The sequence below is a fragment of the Sordaria macrospora genome, chromosome 5 (assembly GCF_033870435.1).
Source record: "Sordaria macrospora chromosome 5, complete sequence".
NCBI lineage: Eukaryota > Fungi > Ascomycota > Sordariomycetes > Sordariales > Sordariaceae > Sordaria > Sordaria macrospora.
In genome coordinates, this window is record NC_089375.1 from 2,092,729 (window position 1) to 2,107,176 (window position 14,448).

The 14,448-nt window shown below is 50.8% G+C and overlaps 4 protein-coding genes and 2 non-coding genes across 6 annotated transcripts; 3 read left to right on the forward strand and 3 right to left on the reverse strand.

Annotated features, from left to right (window-relative positions):
* Nucleotides 1–949: 949 nt before the first annotated feature.
* Nucleotides 950–2,691, reverse strand: SMAC4_00039 (uncharacterized protein). The gene is made up of 3 exons (XM_003351450.2): nt 2,271–2,691; nt 1,703–2,211; nt 950–1,642 (listed from the first exon to the last, which is right to left on the reverse strand). The coding sequence occupies exons 1-3, from the start codon at nt 2,499–2,501 to the stop codon at nt 1,186–1,188; spliced, it is 1,197 nt and encodes a 398-aa protein (XP_003351498.1). The 5' UTR covers nt 2,502–2,691; the 3' UTR covers nt 950–1,185.
* A 3,249-nt stretch (nt 2,692–5,940) lies between these two features.
* On the reverse strand, nt 5,941–7,557 carry SMAC4_00038 (uncharacterized protein; the record flags this gene model as incomplete). Its single annotated transcript, XM_003351449.1, has 2 exons — nt 5,941–7,360; nt 7,481–7,557. 2 exons carry the CDS (start codon nt 7,555–7,557, stop codon nt 5,941–5,943), a joined length of 1,497 nt encoding a protein of 498 aa, XP_003351497.1.
* Nucleotides 7,558–8,534: 977 nt separating this feature from the next.
* On the reverse strand, nt 8,535–9,204 carry SMAC4_13821 (uncharacterized protein; the record flags this gene model as incomplete). The annotated part of the gene is made up of 2 exons (XM_066091640.1): nt 8,535–8,593; nt 8,883–9,204. The coding sequence occupies 2 exons, from the start codon at nt 9,202–9,204 to the stop codon at nt 8,535–8,537; spliced, it is 381 nt and encodes a 126-aa protein (XP_065947178.1).
* Nucleotides 9,205–9,652: 448 nt separating this feature from the next.
* Nucleotides 9,653–9,726, forward strand: SMAC4_13822. The gene has a single exon. It is a non-coding gene; the product is annotated as a tRNA-Asn (tRNA).
* Nucleotides 9,727–10,277: 551 nt separating this feature from the next.
* On the forward strand, nt 10,278–10,349 carry SMAC4_13823. Its single transcript has one exon. It is a non-coding gene; the product is annotated as a tRNA-Gly (tRNA).
* A 1,853-nt stretch (nt 10,350–12,202) lies between these two features.
* SMAC4_00037 (uncharacterized protein) lies at nt 12,203–14,032 on the forward strand (the record flags this gene model as incomplete). Its single annotated transcript, XM_066089369.1, has 5 exons — nt 12,203–12,307; nt 12,380–12,449; nt 12,716–13,505; nt 13,569–13,814; nt 13,867–14,032. 5 exons carry the CDS (start codon nt 12,203–12,205, stop codon nt 14,030–14,032), a joined length of 1,377 nt encoding a protein of 458 aa, XP_065947179.1.
* Between the last annotated feature and the right edge of the window lie 416 nt (nt 14,033–14,448).

Sequence of the window (14,448 nt, forward strand, 5' to 3'; positions counted from 1 at the left end):
AGTTGATGGAGTCCAATTGATGCTTCATGCCATTTTTTTCCCTTTGGAAATTCGTTATCGAAGCGATGAGATGGAGGAGGGAAACGATGCGAGTGCGAAAGGACCTGGGAGTACCTCGAAAAAGTGACGATGCCATGCCACATCCGGTTTCCAGCCGAGATGTCTGGAGAGATGGTGGAAATCGACCACGAAATCCTACTGATCACTGCCCGATTCATACGACAACATCGCGTGCTGCGGGTGGGGGAAGGATTGGTCGGCTCCATTAGGTCCCCAAGGGCCCAAAGACCCCTAGACCCCGGGCCCCCTACCCAGATGGAAGTGTGGTTGTTTTCCCCCTGTAATCGCAGTGGGGTTGTGTGGTTGTAGTGGGTTGCAGTGGGTTGCGTTAGATGGGCTGTCCCTGTCCAGACTTCTCGGCGGCGTGGACAGCAGGGTTGGTGAGGGGGGCACTAACAGCGCTGGCCACTAACATCGAGTTTCCCCTGGCACAACAATTCGCACCAAGACGAAGAAAGGGCGGCGAGAAGGAAAGAACTGCCCATCTCAAGCAAAAATGCGAAGAGGCGGAAATTTCACCCCCACTGCACTGTGCCATGCCTTGATGGTTCGTGCTCCCATCTCTAAAAGGATAGGCTAGAGCCTCATGGTTCGCTTCTGCTCGCTCCAATTTGCATCGTCCAATTCCGACCTCTCCGCAACAATCATGGACACCGCCAAGCAACTTCATGACATCCATCCCAGCCTCCCAAGTCTCCATGGTTCGCGACGACGCCAAACCGCGGCTTAAAAGATACCAGCATTCTGCCGCTTACACACCAGCTGACCGCCACTATCCTGCTGGGCCGAGATTGAAACTCACCTGGTAACCGCGGCGGATGCTCTCGAGACGAGCGACCCTGGCCATCACCAGTTCCCCATCGATAAGGAACCGTTGCAATTACACGCACAAGGTACCTTATATTTCGATCCAGTTGATAATCCAATACATGTCTTGCAACACCCATCCTTTTGTCCGCATCCATTATTCAGTACCTCATTTCCTACCTATCGTGTTCGACATGCCTCGGGAAACCCCAAACGTACGATAAACAACACACCCAAGAAAGCTAACAAAAAGCTAACCAAGAACACGCCCAACAAGGTCAAGGTCGGCAAATCCACATCTATTTTCCCCTTGGCGCATCATGCTTCGAGAGCCTTGGATCCCCGGTACTGCGAGCTCGTCTCGCCGTTGTCCATGGTCAAATCAAAGTCCACCCGCACCATGATGCCTTCGGTGCTGCCCGTCCCGTCGTCGTCCCGGTTACGGCTCTTGGTGTCGTTATACGTGTAGTCGCTGTTGGAGCTCAGCTTGTTGTGGTGCTGTGGCCGCATGCTGAGGTTGCGCAGCGTCATGGATGTGCCCTTGGTCCCGCCCTTGGTCGAGTACCCAGAGTGTCCTCCAGAATTGCTATCCTCGCCCGTTCTCCGGATGAACTTGTCGAACATGGGCTTGATGCCAGGAATCGACAGCGAGATCAGGGTCGCTCCAATCTCCGACACCTCGACCGCTACCATGGGGTTGTACGTCCACGACATGTCCATTTCCCACTGACCTTCGATAACGAGCACCAGACGAGCAATGGAAATGCCGATAACCCTGTCAAGCCAAGTCATGTCAGTCAACATCCACCTTTTTACGAGCTGGTGGTAGACTTACAAGATACCCGGGAGCAGGATACAGGCCAACTGCAGTCTCCGCTTGCGCGGTAGATCAAGGATCCAAATCATGGCCAACGGGATACCAAAGAGCAACAGGTCGCAAAACAGCGACACGGCCGAGTTGACACTGTACACAACACCCCATTGCAGGCATTTGTAGTCCTCGGCATCCTTTTGCCAGTCGTATGGCCAGAGTCCCGTCACTGGCAGACAGTGGAAGACGATGAGGAACAGCTGCGGCAGGAATCCCGCCACCAAGACGCCCATCAGGATCCGGATCGCCAGTCGGAATCCGCGGTGAATGCCGCAGATACGGTGGTAAAAGGCCAACCCCGATAGACGGCAGATCACTAGCGCAATCGTGTAGACAATGTGTGCCGTAAAGTCCCAGATCTCGCTAAGGTCCACCTCCTCCGGCGTCAGCACGTACATAATGTACTCATAGTGCCGCCCCGATCCGATGTTGATCAGTTTGACACCCAGCACTACAAACGCTATAAGCAGGGCCTGTATGTATGAACGGTCAGAGTCTTGCTGTCAGTTTGTGGGCAGGTAGAGGTACTCACCAGACCCAGTAGCGCCAACCAATCATCAAGTCCTGTGCGCCTCAGCACAAAGGCTCTTGAGGCAATTCGACATAGTACAATGACGCCCGTCAAGATGGTGACAAAAATTATGGCGCCAATGGCAGAATCGTCTCGGGAATCCTCCAACCAGGCAGTGCTGACATCTTCCGGAACTCGCCCAGCCTGTAACGCCCTCGTTACCCTCGGGTCGGTGCTGGTAGTGTTGGACATGGTGGTCTTGGCTCACGGCTTGGGATGCCGGACACCGTTCGATAGCGGACACGCCGGATTGTATCGGATATCGTGGAAGAACGGCTGCCGTCCTTGTTGTCGTTGTCCTTCACACCTGTTACCAAGATCCGATCGGCATTTGCGATTCTCGAACAGCAACAACCAAGCTCAAAGATCAAGTGGGAACGTGCTCGAAAATGCGGGTTCTATGGCTGTCTTATGCCCTATACGCCCCAGCCGAAAGGTTTTATACAAGCCAGGCCATCCCAGCTTGCCCACCATAGAGCTACTATTAAGGGCCCCGCAATCGCTTCATTCGAGGCCCAAACCAGTCAAGACATTTTGAGCGAACCAAGCTCCTGGGCAGTTTTTCCTTGACTGCCGGCTCTCTCGACCACTCGGATTCGCATCCTGAAGTCCAAAGGAGGGTAAGGCCAAGAAGCTAGAATTCCAGGAGAATATGTGCCCCCTCCATCTCGTCGGATGCACACTCTTTATGGCTAGCTGAAATGTGACTGCCACCGAGTCGGCTCATATCACGCCATGCTCATATTCCTACTATCCACCTAGCCGAGGTGCAAAAAACTCACCTTCCTGAAGACGCAAATATCTTTTGGTCGACCCAGTCATCCTGAAAAATGCTTGGGACACTTGGTTGTGTAGGAATGTGCAAGTTCCAATCCGGTTGGGATGCGCAAGAAAGTAAAGTATTTGCATTGGCGTTGTGATGGCGCAATGACTTGCGTCGCATGAAGGTGATGGAGCCCGAAGCAAAAGCTTCTCCGAAACGATGCCGAAATAGCGCAGGGCAAGTCAGGGCCCCCAGGTCCCAACTTGGTTGACATAAAAAATCATGGAGGCCTTTCGGTTCATGCCGAGGATTTGACACACAGACCTTCCTCACATGGACAAGATCGGAGTCTGAGGTCTGTACAACAGATGATGATCATGGGTGATCATCAACAATGTCTATTGCAAATAAGCATATTGGCAGGGCATGGTTTACGATCTAGAGCATCCCGACGTTTTGGTTTCCTCAACCAACAGTAGTGTACGTTGTATCCCGTAAGTTAAAACCTTCGTCATCTGGTAGTGCTGACGATGCAGTGCAAACACCACAGTGAGAGCTACAACTCGAAAAACAGGACACAGAACCCCTGGTCACGAACGGAACGACAACCATTACCGGCTAGTGCTAGTGCTACCTTGATTTGAACTCCTCGTCTCGGTGCTTAACAGCAACCACTGCTCGAGGATACGCCCGCGTGTTAGCAGCATCAGTTCCTCCGATCTGTAGTTTGCAGTCCCGATCCCGAGTCAACGACAAAAGCATAGAGGTACGGAATCCTGTGGGGGCGGGATACTGGAACGGAACCATTTTAGGCGCGAGCTTCGTTAAATTACAGAAAGACAAGCCCTGAAAAACCTCAGCATGTCAATCCCTGCCCTATCCGGCAATTCCTCGCGACGGTGGGGAGCTGCAGCTGGACTGGACCATTCTCCTGGAAGCGTTAGTGGACGGTTCCTGGGCTAGCGCGGCATGGCAGCCATGTTCACCATGGGGATCCTTAGCTGCAAGATCAGCTGTCAGGGATCCATGATCGCGCCTCGCTAGGAGCCTCCAGCACCGAGGCATCGATTAGGTTTGGTGCTTCACTGGTGACTGCTACTTTCGGTGAGTGTGTTGATTCACCTCTCTTCCAATGGACAATAACAAAACGCAGGAATGTGGGCTGACCGGAAAGTTGAAGATAGGGACCTCGAAAGCGTGGCGTTCATACGGAAGTTCCGTGCGCAATTCCTGTCCAGAGGTATGCAAAAGATCGCGATCGGGACGAACGGAGAACTGACTTACATACACGAACAGCTTTGCGTGGAGAACACCTTTAAGGGGCCTTGAAAATTTTAGTCTCCGACGCAGGTACATACGATGCTACCGTGTTACGTACCCGAGGTACCCAACAACGCACGATGTCCACCCTGATGGCCACCCGACCACCCGGCCTCCTGGCGAAGGGGTCCAGGGGTCCTGGGGTCCAAAGTTTGTTTTGATCACGGCTCTCATGAAAACCACAGCCGCTATACACTCTCACAGCCAATTTGAGATCAAAACCGCAAGACAGAGAGCGAGATAACAAATTGACCTATGCTCTTATATTGGGCTAACCTGTCCTTGGCAATCAGTACTAAAACAACAAGCTAACTCCAGAACACAGAAGTGCATGATCTTGGAAGCACCAGGAGGCTGATGGCACGTGGTCTCATCTCTACAGTCACTCTGTCTTCTTTTCAATAGAACGCAAACGCGGCCGGCACAGCCCTTTCCGCCGCGGAGTCAGCCGGATCATCGTTCATCTTCCGCCCCCCTTCGGCACCAGAGAAACCGCCCCTGATACATATGGGACGATTTATACCGTACAGTGTTTCCCGGTAGGCCGGTACATACATACGGCAGTACCTATATAGCAATGCCGGAAAGCCGAATGAACACAGTCCGCTCTTTTTTTGGTTCCCTTGACCCCAGATCCTTAACTGGAAAACTTAAAAGAAACTTGGCAGTTTTGGTCGGGGAAGGAAAATGAGTCAAATCCCATGGCAGTGGGACACAAAAAAAAAAAAAAAAAAAAAGGGGGGGGGGGGGGAAAGGGGGTGGGCGGACGTGGGATGGCTGTCAACCATCCCACATCCCAACAGGAAGGGCTTTGTCAAGCCAAACTCTCAAAGTTTTCTCGGGATGGGGCTCATACCTGCGGCTGCCGCTGGAGTCGAGATAAGTTGTCATTAGGTAACCCGGTGAGATCTTTAAAGTCGACAAGGTACGTCATCCCACGTGGCTGTCTTACCACCCTCTATTTCGATCTCTCCCACGTGGTTGGCTCCTGTGTCTCGGGATGCTTTCCGGCGATGATATTTGGATGGCTCCTAAAGATCCCAAGGGACCTCCAAGGGGGGCTCAGGCAAGTCACTCATTTGTTTCTCTTCCACTTGTCTGAGAGCAACGATATCCAACACTCATCGGGATGGATGGCGTTTCTACTAACTGAATAGGCTACGTCTTGCGATTCACGAAGCCTACCGCTGAGACCATCTCTCACTTGTCAAGCCTCGAAGTCTTTACTCATCAGCTATCTCCAGGGCTTCCCTTGATTCCTTCATTACGTCAACATTACTCCATCTTGGATTTCCTTCTTGGCCGAGTCACTAATTTCTTTTTCTTCCACGTGTCTAAGAAGCAGGGCGTTGCACTCTCATCCCACGATGGTCCTACTCACTGAATAGGATACCTTCTACCACCGTTACGGTCCCTCGCTTTTCAAGCTTCCAAAGTCTTTCCTTGTCAATTATCTTTACGGATCTCCTCAATTCCTTCTGTTACATTTTCCTCTTTCCTCAACCCCCCACCCTCTTGGCCGCACTCTTTTCACAGTCGGTCGTTAACTCAAGCCTCTAGCCCTCTGAGCCCTTTCTCACGCTGACCGGCGAGTACACGAGCATAGAGTGCTTTATGTTCCCGTGCGAAGAGTGACACCTGGAAGGCAATCCCATACACGTACCTCGCGGGTTCCCAGCTATGCGTCTCCCCGCGCCAGAAAGACCACCTTTCTCCCTCTCCCGCGTGATCCATGGCGTCCGGGTTCCGGTTCCCCGAGATATCCTTTTCTCTGGTACCTCTGAGGCAGCCCCATAGCTCAAGATGGTACAAGGGCTTGTCATCATATCCAGCAATCCGCTTCTGGTTCTCCTGATAAAAGTAGTCCACCACATTCACCCACGACGTTGTCCTGAGAGTAGCATCTCCGAGTGACACCTTCCAAAGCGTATCGGTGTGGTTTTCCATGATGCGTTCGATATCTTGCCTCTCACAATTGTCGAAATGTGACAATGACAGTGACTGCAAGTATGGCCACTGGAATTCCGGGTCGATGATATCCCCCAGAGACCACCTGTACCAGTGTCCCTCTGGAAATGTTTGCTCGTCGCGGTACCACACTCTATCCCTTTCAAACGTCAGGTGTCGCAAGTTTGGCAGCGCCTTCAAGAACTCGCGGACACGCCCTGATGACATGACGTGGGAAAGCCTCGCCTGGGACATGGGAGGGATACACTCGTTCGCCGCCACGTGGATCGGATTTCCATGACGGATCTGGATCTCCAGCGTGGTCAAGTTCGCCAGCGCGGGTCCAACAATCGAGGTGGAGAAGAGTCCCGGCGCGTCCAGTACGCACCAAGACAGGTTCTTGATCTGCAGCGTCTTCAAAAACGACCTTCCCTGCACCGACTGATCTTCGAGGTACCCAACCAAGGAGCGCATAACCCTCTCCTCGGTCTCGGGCGTGGAAATGTTCGGAAACGCCGTCTGCCAAGGTGCGTACCGGAATGGGATCCTATCGCTGTGCAGCGGCACCGAGTTCAGCGGCGCAGCCAGGCTCATCTCCCTGCACGCAGCAAGTGTGATGTTCTCAAGCGCTGAGAACTTTTCTAGACACATGACGATGCCTTCGTGATCACGTTTGGGCGTGTCGTCGACAGCTAGGAACTCGGCTTGGTCGAGTAAAATCTCCTCGTAGCGCTCGCGGTCGAGGGCGATTTGTTTGGTTGACCGCCGGTGGTAGCTGATCAGCGGCCGGTAGCGGTACTGGTACCACTCCGGAGATAGGAGATTGATCCGACCTGAACCCTCAGGATGGCTAACGTAGTGCGGTAGCCAGTTACGGGGGTGATCGGTTGCGTTCCAAGTGTATTCCTCTGGTGCAATCTCTTCGATTAGAGGTGGGGAAGACTCGGCACGTCGCCATTGAGGCTCGGCGAGCGTGTCGGTTACGTAGTTGAGAGACTTAACGGTGGGCGCGATGTCGGGCCTATTGCCGAGAGCTTGGACAATTTCCGCGTCGCTGAGGAGGGGGGAGACGACGAGGATGTGAAAGGAGGCGCGCGTTGCGCTGGGGAGGAAACGGTGCGAGATGAGACGGCAGAGTCACGCGTCAGGGACGGGGAGGAGGGAGAAGATTTGGTCGAGGATCTCGTTAGGGAGGTCGGAGAGATCGAGGCGTTGCATCTTGATTGAATATGGAGGTGGGGGGTACATTTTTTTACTTTGGTAGTGCGCTTGTTGGTGGATGGTGGTGCTAGGTAATTTGCTGGAATTTTTCCGCTGCGGTAATGTAGGGAACGGCTGAGGTTTGGGAAGGAGCGACCGACGCGAGCTTTTAAGCAGCAGATGCTGTTCAGGTTGGATCTATTGATGGGCTTCTGGGAGACGAGGATGATTCATTTGCTGGTCAAGAGATGCTTCAGGTTCAACGGGTTTTCCTAAAGGCTCGTTGGGGTGACGCCCGTGAGCGATTCTCAGGTTGTGCCTTGTCACGCCAACCGAAGGGATTGAAGTCACTCTACAATGGGGACATCTTCCGGGTCAGAACTCGGTTTGTAGTGTGTCCAACGAGCAATTTTCACTACCACAGAGAATCACTCTTTTTGCGTTTTCTCTCCAGTGGGTTTGAGGCGCTCCTAGTATTTTAGTTCCTATGCAGCGACTGGAGAGCGGGAAAACGGCGAACGGCCGGAGCTCCAGTCGTGTGCGATCGAGAACGTTTAAACGCCATGCCGTCCGTATCTGTATGGATGGGAAATTGTGACATATCAGCGTCGATTGTGAAGGGTGTTAATCACTGACCTGGGTTTTGGCCAAAGTTTCGATTCCAACCCATTCCCCCGAATTCACCACACAATGGGTCGTTGCTTTAAAGTCTATGCTGTTCGAAGACTTCGGGTCGAAAGGCAAAACTGGTGGTCATGCCTCATTGAGAATGCAATGGATCTTGTCACGATGGGTAGGTAGGCCGACTAGGCCCGAGACCATATAGATGGCTTGATAGGATTGTAGAAATATTTCACGATTTTTTGGCAAGCTAACAACCCTCTCTCTACCCCTTGTTGGGCTTTCTCCTTTTGATATTACTCACTCTGCGCAATGAACATTCGCCAATCCATGATGATATTTCCACCAACTCATTTTGCGATCATAACAACGTTCTAAAGTCCACTCCTTCCAAAACATCCCAGTTGACCATCTCTGTTGTAGATATACTCGCCTGTAGGGCAGACATAATGTCAGTTTGCCATCTCTATATTGTAGTATCAAGAGAAGAAACGTAGTACAGCCTTATCTAAATCAATGATTCCGCCCCCACTCCATGCAGACGGCTTCTCGTCTCCACGGTTGCAGTAAAAGGAAACTGGCCAGGACATGCCGTTGCGATGCCAGTCCCCGCACAGGCACATGGGCCAGTTTGGCCTGCAATAGTCGAGGATATCAACACTAACGCGGGGATTATCGATTATCAATCATATATTGAATACCTAGCGGTTCGTTATTTTGACCTGGGGAAGAAAGAAAGACTGACATATCACCTAGTGCATTCAAGCCGTTTGCATCCCCAGAGGTGGTGGCGTTACACGACGGAACCCTCCACACCAACTTATCCTCCTTGTTGTTGTAACCGATGCACTTTGACAAACTCAACGTGCTGTTGATGTTGCTCTTCGGGTCGCTCTGCTGGCAGACTATGCTTATGGCGAAGTGCGGGTAGCGATTGAAGGTACGGTTATTGCAACTCTCAAGGAAGTTTCCGTCGTCGTAATAGCAGTTCGAAGCTGCAACAGTGGTGGCGAAAGCCAGTACGAGAAGGTGGAGGAGTTGCATGTTGATCTGGTGGTCATCAGCGGGTGTGCTGGACTTGGTGCTGTGAATGATGGTGCCGAGGAGATGGGGAAGTGACCTTGGACATGATCTTATATATGTACCTGAACGTCAAACTTTTCCCATGAAAATGAAAATCATGTGGTAAATAATGTGTAACACTTCGATTGCAGAAGGCGGATGGATGATGGCCTGAATTTGCTACAAATGATTCCTCTGAAACAACAAGACGTGCATGATAACTAGGGAAGGAAACTCCAACGTCGAGCAAACGAATTCAAACTGAGCTGCGGTGCATTGCATCAATATAGGAGGAAGTAGTATTGTTGCAAACCTCGACCTTAGCATCAGCACCAACTATGTGGCCGAAGAGCGGAAAAGTTTACCGGCTTGAGCCAGATAGTGTTCGGTCAATATATAAGGGCAATAAAAAATTGTCAACAATCAACCATCCCTCGTGGCGCAATTGGCTAGCGCGTCAGACTGTTAATCTGGAGGCTGTAAGTTCGATCCTTACCGAGGGAGAAAGGATTCTAAATTCGCTCTTTTTTTTTACCTTTTCCGCCTTGCAGCATCTTCTCCTTTTTTTTCTTTTTTTTTTTGTGCTTTAGCTCAGGCTTTGTCACCTTTTCGTTGTCTTCTTCCCTGTGACAGTATTGTTCAAAGAAAAAGAAAGAAAGAAAAGCCAAAGGATCCCTAGTTAAAGTATGTTGGATGCGTTTCCCGAGGTGTGTTATTTTGTGTGAATATCGTCACTGCCGTGCAACGGCCCAGGACTTCGGGTGACGATGCAAACTACGTCCGTTAAGAAAATCGTCGATATGCGCCCAATTCTCGCACACAGCTTCTCCACTGAGTGAATACGCAGAAACTTACTATGTCTTACAATCCAATTGCATCCCGAAATGCATCTTCTTTCGCGAGGTGGGGGACGAATTTAGGGGTTGTTGCTGTCAGTCGGACGGACGGACCCATACAGCTGCCAAACCTACTGAATGCCAAGCGCTTCCATGTTTGGTGCGGTCCAACAAATTGGGGTACATAAGTACAAGACCTGCACCCAGATTTCAACAAAGGCGCCAATGGTCTAACGGCTAGGATTCATCCCTTCCAAGGATGAGGTGGGGGTTCGATTCCCTCTTGGCGCATTTCTTTTTCTTCTTTTTTCACTTTCTTTTAACTTGTCGGTAATGCTGCCGGTGGTTTTGTTCTCTTTCGGGATTTTTTTTATGTTCGTTTTTTTGTGGTTGTTGATGCAGTGGTGGTGTCGGTCATGGTGCGCATACGGTAATTCAGTTTAGTGGGATCGGTGAGACAGATATTGCGAGTAGATATAACACACCGTTGGTTTTGGTTGGTTACGGTTTTGTTTCTTGGAAAATACTGTTTCTACTCTACAATGATGTTTTGTTAAGTCTTCCATGAACAGTTCTTCGCTCGCGATCGCTTCTTCTTCGTCTATTTCCCACGCAAACACGTTTAAGAGAACAGCTATCTCTTCTCGTTCACCTCCAACCGTCCCCGTTGATCACTGCACCTTCATTTATTATCAAACTAACTTTTACAAATCCTGACCAACGTCGCCAACCTATATTTGCGAACCAATCGCAATTTGCCGCAATCTCAGCTCCTATCCGTCAGACCAACACTCGATGCGGCGGAGCGGCGCTTGCCCAACGTAGCTTATGCGAATATGACCCTCCATTATTCTTGGTTTGTCTCACAGGGCGAAAACCTTATCTTCACTTCCTTAATCCTTACCAGGCCCTGTCAATTTTGTCTTCAAGTGTCACTATTACGGAAGGCTGTCGGCAATTAACAATCTTTGAGGGTTGGGCCGTATGAGTATGGAAGGTACGCCCGCTCTCGTCGCCTTGCTTATTTTGGGGAAGTTGCAGTGGATTAGGAATGCCCTCAACCTCACATGCTGTTTCCTGTTGGTCTGGCGATGTTTTAACCCTGCTGCATTCTTATGGCGTCGAGAATTCCAAGAATCCAACTGCAGCATCGTGGTTTCAGCTAGCCATCCCAAGACCTCCCAATGCCTCTCGATTCCCTTCAATACCACCCTCGTCTAACGCACAGTACGACAGGACAGCCTCAAGGAATTTTTTTTCCCCCATTGTCTACCTAACGCTACCCTGTAATCTCCCTTACTCTGATCTCAGATGTTGTTGGTCGGATCGAGCTAAAAACTACTGCCGAGCATCTAGAACATGCATTCAGGAACCGGTGGTAGTATTCTTCTTTCCACGCTAGTGACGTTAAGCCCGAGCTGAAAAGATATCGCAATGATAGGTAGGTATTAGCGCTTACTTCAAGCCATTCACATGTAAACAAAGGGACGAAACCTGAAGGGTTGTATGACTTCGAGCCACCAACGTTGTACCTGCCTTAAATTACGCCATAGTGGATGAGGACTGCGCTGAACTCGGGTACTGTAGCAAACATGCAGTAACACCGGTGACGGGACCTATAACATCACTCGGATTGTCCGCAAAATGCCGAGTGTGAATGCCAGCGGTCTGGCTGCTTCGTCGTCGTTCAATCGTGAAAGATAGAGTGATTTTTTTTTTTTTTTTTTTTTGAGCCTTAGGTAGATGGATTGAGAGGTAGCCGCAGTGTTACACATCAATCTACAACCAACCATCGCAATCCGACGGCGCAGGCTTCAGCCGCATACTACTAGCACTCTTCCAGAACTGAAGCCTAGATCAACGGGTCCCTACATCGTGTCAGCTACCCAAAATGTCAGCAATGTTTCGTCAAGGTGGTTGTGAGGTTCCATTGTGTCGGTCTTTTCTAGATCCAACAACTCGGATATCGGGGAAGATTAGGCGATAGAAGTCCAAGCCACGTGGAACTGGTCGAACTTACGCCATGGGTTTTCATGTCGTGAACCTTCTCGGTGGCTATAAGGTAGGCAAGCACTCGCTGCTTTCTTGACCCTTCAGCCTGAAACGGGTATAATCACCAAAAACACAGAAGTCCTCCAACAACGATGGCAGTCCTCAACTGGGCCAGCTCCCGTACTGATACCCTCAGTCCCGGGACAACGGCTTTGCTTGTCATTACAACATGGCTGCTGTATGTCACCGGCCTGGCAGTTTACCGATTATGCTTTCACCCCTTGGCCAAGTTTCCGGGGAGGAAGATGGCTGCCGTGACCACTTGGTAGGAGTTCTACTACGAGTATCGGTATGGAGGAAAATACATTTTTGAGATAGAGCAGATGCACAAGGAGTTTGGTAAGACCATGCTCGAGAGCTACAGGCACGGGAAATAGAGTGAGTGCTAACTTCTTGTTGTGTTCAGGGCCGATAGTGCGCATCAATCCTTACGAACTATCAATCCACGACCCGGAGTACTACAACGAGCTTTTTGTGGGGAGCAGTAAACGGCGGACCAACTTCTGGCCACTGTTTCAGGGATATACCAACGACACTGATAGTGAGCTTTCCGGAATACTTCACGTCTTCGAGTAAAGGAGGGGTCAGATGGTGACTGTGACCAGTTCATGACCTGCATCAACAGCAACGGAAGCCTTTCGATCTTTTCTTTTCCCACATGTCCATCAACACTCGCTACTGGCCCATGCTTGCCGACAAAGCTCTGTTTTTGGAGTCTCGTATCCAGGAGTACAAGGCCCAAGGAAAAGCTATGCGGCTGGATCGCGCTTTCTCGGCCTTTTCAGCGGACTGCATCGAGGGAATATGTACCGACGACCTTAAGCCTGGGGATGGGTTTCTCTATCAACCGGATTTTGGGCCCGAGTGGTATGATGGATTGCTGGGATTGATCAGAAATGCACCAATAGGTGAGTGGACTGCTTGGCTGTCAAGAACCGTCCACCGGCATCCGAGACTGACCAACTACAGCTCCCTGGGATACATCCCACAGCGCTTGCTGCTATGGCTCTTCCCCCAAGGTCATATCGCTAACAAATATGACGAAAGAACAAGGACGCAGATACACAAAGCCGTAACGCAACAACACTTGTCAAAAGACGACAGCTCGGAGCATATCGCACTCTTCCAAGCACTAGCGCAAAGCAATCTCTCACCTGCCGACAAGACTGAAGAGCGGCTAGTAAAAGAGGCGAAACTCATCTTCCTCGGTGGAACGATCAGCACCGGGCGAACCTTAGGCTTCGTATCATACTACATTCTTTCCCGTCCGTATATCAAGGCCCGTCTCGGGGGCGAGTTGCGAGATGTAATGACTGCATGGCCCGAGGTTGTGCCCACTTGGATTGAGCTGGAGAAACTGCCCTACTTGCAGGCAGTAATCAAAGAGGCTTTGCGGTAGGTTTCCCTGCGTAGATCACTTGTGCGTTAGCAAACAGAACTGACGGAAAGGGGAAGCAGACTCACCTACGGCTTCATGAGGCGACTACCACGCGTCTCTCCCGATGTGGCCATCCAGTACAAGGAGTACACGATCCCGCCTGGGACTCCGCTGGGCATGAATGCCTACTTGATGCATAGCAACCCGGAGGTGTACCAGGATCCAGACCAATTCGCCCCGGAGCGGTGGCTGGCTGAGGATACGAAGACGATGCAGAGGAGTTATGTGACCTTTACGAAGGGATCGAGGAGTTGTCTTGGTCAAGAGTAAGTGGCGCCATCGAGAACTTGGTAGGTCTTTTACTGACCTTTTGTGTAGTCTCTCCATGGCAGAGATCAGTCTGGTTCCAGCAGTGCTCTTCCGACCCGACGGACCGGGTATGGAGCTATTTGAGACAGACGAGAGCGATGTAAAACATGTTCATAATTTTGTCGTGCCGCTGCCGAAATTCGATAGCTTGGGTGTTCGGGTCATGGTTCGTTGAAGAATGGAAAACCTTCAAGAGAAACGGGAGGTTTCGGTTGGCATTGGGTACCAGTAGTACCACTCAGCATTAGTGATGTTCCTTTCGTAGAAGATTGGCTGGGGAAGTTGCTGTTCGAGGAAGCGACTTCCACATGCTGAACAGGTTATGGCAAGGGCGCACTAACAGAGAACCTCCCCGGCCAAAAACGCTGAGAAGTTGCGATAGTCACTCCGCGCTTTAATCCCCGTTAAAGATAAACAGAGATAAAAGAGTCTTTGAAATCATATCGTTATGAGTTAGATATTTTAGATACGTTAGTCAAAGTTACGATCCGGTTGTTGAAGAGACATCAAAGCGGTGACAAATACGTCTGCCGGTGAAGGAGCTGCACAGTCGGACTTTGGTGATAGTGTCCGTTAGTAAGCTCTGTAATT